Below are 9,366 nucleotides of genomic sequence, written 5' to 3' on the forward strand. Positions count from 1 at the left end.
GTCTCCAAGTGTTACGAACAGATTGTGTCCACATAAGAAGGCTGCAAACATAAGTTTGAAATAAAGCTTGTCCTGTATTTAGACTTGTTGCCACTACACTTGTCAACTATCTCTGAATTACCAGATAAGTAGTTGTGAAAGAGCTATTTTGTGAATGATCCTGCTTCTGCATCAATTGTTGAGATTGGTAATGGAGACCCTGTAGAGAAAGTGGCTGTAAGCCACCTGGGAAGACTTCAAATGATATGTTGCGTGGGAGGAGGGGTATCACTATTAAATTAGGAAGCAGAACTGTTCTATTGTTTATTTTACCTGAATTATGTAGTAGCATGCTTGAGTGAATTGCTCTGACAATACCTTCACTGGTCTCCCTAAAACAATGCAGAAAAACCCTAAAACATCATGCAGAACCTGAGCTGCCTAATGCAGTGCTATTGTGGGCAAGCACATCAGCACATATCTAGTTTTAAAAGGGCTATATGTCTCCTTAAACTTACCTTTCAGGATGCTTCCAAAACCTTGATACCCTTGTGGCTAAAAACCTTTCAGGTTTCAAATGGCCATGGATTGTTATGTAGAAGGCAGTTTATACCTACTGAAATGGCCCTTCATTAAATAGCTGTTCCTTGCTTCCATATCTGTTTTTTCCTGTATCTGTACCACTCTGTTCTCATTCTTGTGGAACTGCTAGACACTACAATAAATACTTCATTATTAACTCTGGTAGTAAAATGTTTTGTGCACCAAAAACACATTAACTTGAAGGGTTTGGGTTGGTTTTGTTTTGTTTTTAATCTTTTCAGTCCTACCGTGACCTGAAAGAAGTGACTCCTGAAGCACTGCAGATGGTTAAGAGAAACTTTGAATGGGTTGCAGAAAGAGTGGAGGTACCCGTTTTTATGAACAATATATCTAGGCTTTGATAACTTCATGTCTTCAAGCCTGTTGACTGCTTTTCTTTCCCTTGTCCTGCTTCACTCTTTTCCCTAGTTGCTTCTGAAAACAAAGAGCCAAGGTAGAGTTGTGGTGCTGATGGGATCTCCCTCTGACCTCAGTCACTGTGAAAAGATAAAAAAGGCATGTGCAACCTTTGGAATTCCATGTGAGTTAAGAGTGACCTCTGCTCACAAAGGGCCAGATGAAACCCTGAGGATCAAAGCAGAATACGAAGGTAAGTAGCAGAACTACTGATTTTGGAGGGAAACAGTGTTACATTCAAGAACAACTTGGCAACTTGAGCATTTGTGTGGGATTTTTCCATGTTTTTGTTACACGCTACACCAAGCTGTTACAATGCTGCTCTACGCTTGCTAATTACATGATGACAAGTTATAGACTGCCCTAAGCAACTACGGAGTAACATACTGTCCTGCTGCCCAACCACAACTTCCATTATTCAAAGTCTTAACATCTGCTTTTATCCCAGTACCATAACTACTTTGCCCGACACTTGATCATGTTAATACAATTATTGCTGGTGATGCCAGTCCTTCTGAAACAGTGAGGAGTGATAATTCTCTGGCTGACTCTGAATACTCTTATGTGTAATTTGCAAGGCAGATGTTGCTCCCCTTATACTCTCCTGCCTGTTTCACGAGAATGTTCCTGCTTCTTATTTTGGATGCCATGAGAAACATATTTGATTTAAATTCTTGTCTTTAGCATGAAAGCCTGGTATCTTTTCAGGAGTGTTTATAGCCGAGGAGAGAGAACTCTCCCTTTTTGTGGCGGTATACTTTCTACTCAGTGAAGCTACAGATGCTGTAACTGTAGTGGAGAAGCACTTATTTTGAGATGAAGCATGTGAGATTTAAGGAGAAGAACACTTATCAGTGCCAGAGGTTTAACGGCTATATTCTCTACAAAGCTAAGCAGCACCTACTCCTCTGATACTGAGACTTCTCCTCAGAGGTAGAGTAAGACATGCTAACTCCAGCTGTGGTAGGCAGTAGCTGGGATTACGGGCTGCAAGGTTTAGGTGATGTTTCTGTGAAGGGGAAAGTCAAGCACAAAATTCTAATGCTGTGTAATGGAATTGACAGAATAACTGCAAACAGAATTCTGGACTTGGATAAAGCTTCCACTTTATGCAGAGAACAAGGTGCATTGCTTATTTCTGAATGTCTTCCTGCCCCCAGGAGATGGAATCCCAACCGTGTTTGTTGCAGTAGCTGGCAGAAGCAATGGTTTGGGGCCAGTAATGTCTGGTAACACTGCTTACCCTGTTGTCAACTGTCCTCCACTGTCAGCTGACTGGGGTACTCAGGATGTCTGGTCATCTCTCAGACTACCCAGCGGTAAGGTGGTCTTCAGCTTACACTCTTGTTCTGACCTAGCTCTATCTATCTGTGCTGTTGCTCTAGTGTACCTACACATACAAACACATGCAGCAAAACACTGGAAAAGTAGCTGAATCAGTACCGAATGAACAAAGTCTGTAGAAATACCTTGTGTGCAGTCTTTTGATGGCAAAAAGTGCAGTAGGCTGTACAAAGATGACATAGGGATAATCGTTAGAAAAATGTAAACCTTGTCTTACCCTTGCTACACATTCCAGTTTGAAATTGGAATTAGTGTTAATGGGGATTTAGAAATCTGAATTTTGTTCAGTTATAGGGCTGCATTTTTGTTATGATCAAAGATCAAAAAATAGCTTTTTCCACAATCCATATAGGTAAGAGCTTAACTTTGTCAGTGCGTTAATACCTATACGATTTTTAACTTTGCTACTGACTTGAATGGATTCTTGGCAACTAGGAAGCCCAGAAGTCTGTTACCTGTGTATGAGGAGAGTCATTCGGTATGCTGGCTTTTGGTTTAAAATGCCATGAAGCAGTTGTGTTAGTAGTAGTAGTGGAACGCATGACACTTGACTAGCTTTAAAACTAGATTGTGCAGCTCCTGGAGGCTGAACCAAACACTGCCTTAAATTGTGCTTCAGAGGTGGTTTCTGTTTGACTACAGAATATGTTCAGGTAAGCATCGCTCTCTTCTCTGCAGGTCTTAGTTGTCCTACTACTCTGTCACCTGAAGGAGCTGCTCAGTTTGCTGCCCAGATATTTGGCTTAAACAACCATTTGGTGTGGGCCAAACTGCGATCCAACATGTTAAACACCTGGATCTCCTTGAAGCAGGCTGACAAGAAACTTCGAGAGTGCACCTTGTAAGTCATCCCAACAAGTAACTTCCCTTAGTTATGCAAAGACGATGGCGTGCATATTCATTCGCATTATGATTTACACTTGGGTGAGCATGGGAGTTCTGCATCCTTTCTTACAGAGAAAGCATTGATAGAGCAGCAGATGAAGTCTGTTGTGTCCTCATCCTTCCCATGTGTGGTTTTTTTTATATAACAACTTAGTCAAGGATGGGGAAGTAGTATTTTAGGTATTCCTTTCTGTTGCTCCAGAATGGTGCTGTTTGGCTTTTTAGTGTGTACTGTTAACTACAGACTATTTCAAGAGAATGACTTGGCACAATCTAAGTAGAATTCAACTAGTACTTTGTTATTTCTGTGACAGTAATATTCTTCCATAGTAATAATGTATGTCTTGAACCTTACTAACTCGACTGGGCTGCTAGCTGAAGCCAGTGCTGATGCTGTTCTGCTTGCAATGATGATATGCTTTCCTTAGCAATAAAATGGCAACATATGCTATATTAAAAGGAAAAGGGGCTGGAAAAGTGGTTTAAGAGCCTGAAATAAATACCTGCCTTATTTAAAAAATGTATATACATACATGTCTGTGTTGGTTTTTTTAATGTGTTTGTAATGTACCCCACTGGTACCCTCTGGAATGATGTGATAAAGTTGACACCAATTCTCTTGTTCATAACAAGCTGTAACTACAAATGAACAAACAGGTTTGTTGTAGTCGCCTGCTGTAACTCTTACCTAGTCCAGGCTTTGCCCTTTTAAATACCAAGCAGATATCTACCTTCAGTAGTTCTGAAGCACCTGTCTGATCTTGTCACACTGTCTTCATACACTTCAGTAACTCTAGCTATAACATCTTTATTTCCTCACACTGTTTCTATAGAAAACTTCCTGAAGTGGGGAATCTAAGCATGACTGTCTTTGCACTCACTGATCTTCAGAGTACGATTCTAACAAATATGCAATTACTTGATGTATGTAACATCTATGCTTTTACAATTATAAATAAACTATGGAATTCAAAGCTGCTTCATGGAATAAGTATGTTCAAAAAATAGTGATCCACTGTGGTACATAACTTGGGGACCATAAGTGAGGTAATAATCCTGTAAAGAGTTTATGCACTAAACCTGCATAGCAGTTTTATTTTGTGACAGTCTTCTGGAAGATGCTCTATTACTTGATAAAGTGTCTGGCTGTTCAGGGAAGCTGTGTTGCTTTGTTCCTAATGTACTGCTTTGTGTGGGAGCTCAGGCTTACTCCCTTAGTGTGGGTAACCAGATTAAATGCTGCTGGCTGCATTTGCAGGAAGGGACCGCATCTTGCATGTAGTTGTATAGAAGTGCTCCTGGCAGTGCTGTCTTCTGGAGTTAAATAAAGAGGGGTTTAAGTCACTCAGAGTACACTACAGCAAAATAAGTAGAACTCTTCTCTGAGTCTTGAGGGGGGTTAATTTTCCTGTACTGGGACAGGAACCAGAACCAGCTACTGTGAGGGACAATGCAGCACACCTTTCTCCTTGTGGCAGCAGTCGGCTAGGTCAGGTATGTGTAGGTAACCACATAACGTGAGGGTGAAGTCACACAAGAGATGATGGTGTCACTTCCTTTTCTTTCCCTCCTTATCCAACACTACACTTAGTGTTAGCTTTGATGGGTGGCAGACCCAACAACTTTAGTACAACAGTGCAACACAACTGCAGCCAGCCATTTGTGTTGCTTTTCCCACCCCCATCACTGTGATGCATTGCTGTGTCTGCACTGTCTTTCTCTGTGCAATGAAGATTAGTAACAGACACGGGTTTGAGTATTACATCTGTAATACTCTACTGTTTCTAGTTACTTTTCTCAAATTACTTGCACCCTGATTACACTGACTTCATTTGTAAAACAGTGCCAGTTCATGTTGGGCACAAGCATGCAGAGAGCTCTAGTTGCCATAGAGATGGTCATTCTTTAGCTTTTGCATGGGGACTGTTGTTGGGGTTTTTTTTGTGGAGTCTGTACTGAACTCTCAGAAGCAAGCTCAAGGGGTTGCCATGCAAAGAAGTATGAGGAGGCAGCAGGTACTACCAACAGTGTGTTGCTGCAGCAAGCAGATGGAGCCTGCAAAGCCTGCCACATCTGCAAGGATATTACATAGTTGTCTGAAAGGCTGAAGTGCTGTGTTGTACTTGTTTAGCTGGAAGCTCTTCACAAAGCTTTTGCTGTGAATTAAAATACTTCCCTTGTTTCAGCATTCCAACTGCTACTCTGGAACAACGACCTGAGAATTTCCTCAGCCACAAATTGCTCTTGTAGCACTTAGGGTTTTTTTTGCCAATGGTAAAAACTATCCCAGCAGGTTTTCAAATAAGAAGTGCTTTTCTCTTCACAGAAGCTGTCTCATAGAGGAGTTACTGAGTGAAGTGTGTCTGCATTTCTTTAAACTCAGTTGGAATACCTGCAATGAAAATCTAATTTTTAAGCACCTGCTGTGGAACTCAGAACTGTGCATTAGGTCTTGTTCTAATTGGCAGTGTTACCTGCTGATCAGTAATGTTCTTTAAAGGTAACAGCAAGAAGCAGAGGAAGTGGTTGAGGACTCATTTTACATCCTACACTGCTTCAGGTACACTGTAACTGAAGCAGTGTTCAATTGCTTTAGGTGTTCAACCTTCAGAACATCATTTTGTTTCCCAACAGCCCAACCCCCAAAATAACATTCTATAAAAATGAGGGAGATCAGTCACAGATCTGAGTTGTGCTCCAGGCACAGTTCATAGGTTAAAGTACCTATCCAGGACACTGAGGTGTGGTTTTAATATCCTCTGCCTGGGGGCAGTTGTAAGAAGTGAATTTAAGGCCTTGAGAGGCTGCACTACAGAATTCTGATGGCATTAAGGTGCTCCCTGCTTTTGGAACCTTCCTTCTTGAAAGCAATGACAGTAGTTCACACAAAAAAACTTCTCCTCAGCCCCAGTGATTTCCTTAGCACCACAACTGAATTGTGAAATAGTGTTGGGAATCTTGAGCCATGCTTTGAAACAGAACCAGTGGTGCCTGTTGCACAGTGTTAGCATCATAGGGCAGTCAGCATGCATTGTCAAGAGCTTCTGAAAGTTCATAGATGAGAGCAGTGAATTTATGGGTTCAGACAAAAATGAGGTGTGAAGGTTGTCTGAACAATCAAGACTTGTTTAAGGTTATGTATGAGAGGAGAACTTTGAAGTATCAGATGGTTGATTTAAAAAAACCTGAAACAACAAACCCACAAACCCTGGACTTCCTGCAGAGTTTAAGTACTCTGGAACCGGGTTGCAGCTCTAGTTCCCAAGTCACTGTTACATTCCAGATGTAAGCGTGTGCATTCAGAACTCCGAGTTGCTGTGCAGTGGCTGCATGAACAAGAGGGACCCAAAGCCACTTAAGCATCTGTTGTGCTTTTGTGGATCTTGACCTTTTAGATATTTGCAGGGCAGAACAGCCTCTTATTCATGGAAGCTTCATTTGGGATACACGAAGTCAGGCTTCCAGCCAGGAGCTTGGGCATACCTATTCACTTCAGACTATAGTGTGCTCAGTACAGGTTAGAACAACCACCCAGGTTTTGATCAATTTAATACCAGGGAAAAGGGACAAAACTTCTCCCTTACTTCTCAGAAGAGTGCTGCAACCACCATAGGCATGCAGAGAGCTGTAGGAATGGAAGATCTCCATCTCTGCTTTTTTCCCTCCACTCTTTCAATTTGTTTCCTTAAACGACTGCAGCAGCGGCTGGATGTCAGCAATGCTGCAGCTGCCTGCAGAGTCCTGTAGCAGCCCCGAGGCAGATCCCCTCGTCTTTCCGCAAAGAGGACTGTGAAATAACAGTTCAACTAGACTGGAAGCATTCTGAAAGACCCACTCCCTCAAGTGTGTGTTCTGAGTGTAGAGATGATCTTAGGCTTGGAGAACACAGATGATGTATTGTTCCCTATGGAAGGTAAACTTCACAGCCTGTTAACGAAGGAATCAAGATGTATTGTCATGGAACATAAGAAAAGCATTATCTGTACCAGCTTTTCTCTCTCTCTGCCCTCCCGATGACAGATGTCACCACCAGTGGGAGGACAGCTTGACAGCAAAACGGTACAGGAAACAGACAACATCTCAGCGGACGATCGGGAATAATCAAGGATCAGGTTCAATTCTTCTCCCAGGTTGGGCTTCAGGGGAGCTGGGAGCTGCCGCGGTACCAGATGACATCCAGCAGGGGGCAGCCGAGCGGCGCCGCTAATCCGGCAGGGGTGAGCTGCGGTCCGCTGCTGGGGTATGGGGAAGGATAAAAGAAGGAATGAAAGGGAAGCAATAAAAGCCCCCAGACCCCGCCACCACTGACAGCAGCGTCGGGGAGAAGCTCACCCACTCTGCCAAGCACCTCACACAGCTCTTCATGCTGATCAAAGGGAAAACATTCCTGACAGGTCGGGAAGCTCTTGAACGCAAGGAACCAGCACTCACTGAATAGATGGGATAATTACGTACTTTAAGATGCCAAACTCCAGAGAATTTCTGTTTGGATTGGAAAGTGACTGTATTTGTCTTAATATAGCACAGCTCCCCGTTCCCAGTTTCCCATTACATCATTTCCCTCTTCTGACACACTGAAACATCTAGCACATGGGCAGCTTCCTAGCTAGTGCAGGCTCACGCTCAGCCTGCTCTAAGTCATTTGCAATATAGGACATTCTTCCATCTTACTCACCAAACAAAACAAACCCCCCTTAACTAGAAGTACAAAGACTTGCCCACCAACCTCCATCTAACATTTAAACCTTTTTGTCCTAGAGAGCCTTGCCACATCCTCATGGCCATTCCGGACTGCACGTAACCTACATTACTTGTACTATCACCAGTGCAAGTATGTTTTTAAATCCACGGCAATAGCCTGCTGTTAACTTTTGCTTGTAAAAGCAGTGGCAGTCATGATCATTCATGGAAGCATAACTTCACCAACATCAAATCTCAAAACTCAATGGACTCTTGTTTTTGCTTTGTTTTGGTAAGGGCTTTAGAATAACTTCCATCCTAAGTGCTGAACATTTTACAGCCTTCCCCCTCCTCCCCTTTAGTTGTAGAAAAGCACATGAGAGGGCAGTGAACAGATTTCAGTGTGATACCAGGTGACATGGATGCAATAATCCTTAAACAAATACCTCCTGTTTACTCACTAACTGGAACAACTTTCTTCCCATCTGAAATGCAAGTTGTAGATGGACAGGTGTACAGTCAGAAGCAGTACTAAAAGAGCAGTGTCTCGGACTGGGTCATCTGCAGGCCATGCAGCTGTGGTTTGCCTACTACTACTCCTGGAGGCCTGCTCAAAGCCAAACCTTCAACCATTCCCTCTGGGAACTGTCCCTGTCCCAACTGATCATGTCAAGTGAGCAGTGCCTCACCCTGAAAGTCTCCCTTGTGCTGTTGTTCAGATGACTCAGTCATGCAGATCAGCTCTACCCCACCTCACCCCTGCAAATCAGTACAAATGAAGCCATAGTAAAATTTCAGTACTTAGTAGGCATTTACCCCACCCCAGAGAGTTCAGAGGAACAGGTTAGATGGCTTACCAAAGGCCGTCCCTGTCCTTCCAACTCTGGTAAAGCCTCTAAGCAATGTTTTAACCTGCCCTAGCCTTTCACAGGATTCAGGGGAAACATTCCCCCCTACTACCATCATTTCAAGTTTCATAGCCACCTCCACCAACACATCTTACATCCACCTTTGCATATTGCTCTCAAAGAAACTTGGGACCAGTGTAAGGCCCACAGAGAAACAATCTGCAGGAGAGAATGTGATGAAGTTTGTGTATGTGCCAATTTCTGAAAGACGTATCAAGAAACATGAAGTTACCATTTCACACTGAGAAAACTGAAGTTTCTGAACCTAAAGTTCATTGGTTCTCACTCAGGGCACCAAGTTGCTACAAGAAACTATTTTGAGATCACCTATCCTTTGAGACACATCTAGTTTTGTTCTCCCACTTACGTAAAGAACACACCTGCATCAGCTTGTCAATCATGTGATGCACACAGAAGGCACAATCCCATGAGTAAGGTGACCCAACACTAACTTGGGGTAGCCCTTGCTGGCAGATCCAGGGGTGGTGCCTGGCAAAGGATCTCCTTCTGTCTTGACCCAAAACATGAGAGGTTGATAGTTTTACTGACTTGCCCATCATGAGGCAAGACT

General features: G+C 43.0%; 1 protein-coding gene across 3 annotated transcripts in view; it reads left to right on the forward strand.

The window, feature by feature from the left end:
- PAICS (phosphoribosylaminoimidazole carboxylase and phosphoribosylaminoimidazolesuccinocarboxamide synthase) overlaps nt 1-4,185 on the forward strand; it is a 38,498-nt gene extending 34,313 nt beyond the window's left edge. For all 3 annotated transcript variants that reach the window (XM_061370713.1, XM_061370720.1, XM_061370729.1), the window contains 4 exons: nt 804-887; nt 991-1,171; nt 2,139-2,297; nt 3,001-4,185. In XM_061370713.1, coding sequence (XP_061226697.1) covers nt 804-887; nt 991-1,171; nt 2,139-2,297; nt 3,001-3,167 — 591 coding nt within the window. In that variant the 3' untranslated portion in view covers nt 3,168-4,185. The remainder of the gene's footprint in view (nt 1-803; nt 888-990; nt 1,172-2,138; nt 2,298-3,000) is intronic.
- The last annotated feature ends 5,181 nt before the right edge of the window (nt 4,186-9,366 follow it).

The sequence above is a fragment of the Neopsephotus bourkii genome, unplaced genomic scaffold (assembly GCF_033783945.1).
Source record: "Neopsephotus bourkii isolate Nb327-2 ecotype Australia unplaced genomic scaffold, CSIRO-AGI_Nbou_v1 NB_168, whole genome shotgun sequence".
NCBI classification, from domain to species: domain Eukaryota; kingdom Metazoa; phylum Chordata; class Aves; order Psittaciformes; family Psittacidae; genus Neopsephotus; species Neopsephotus bourkii.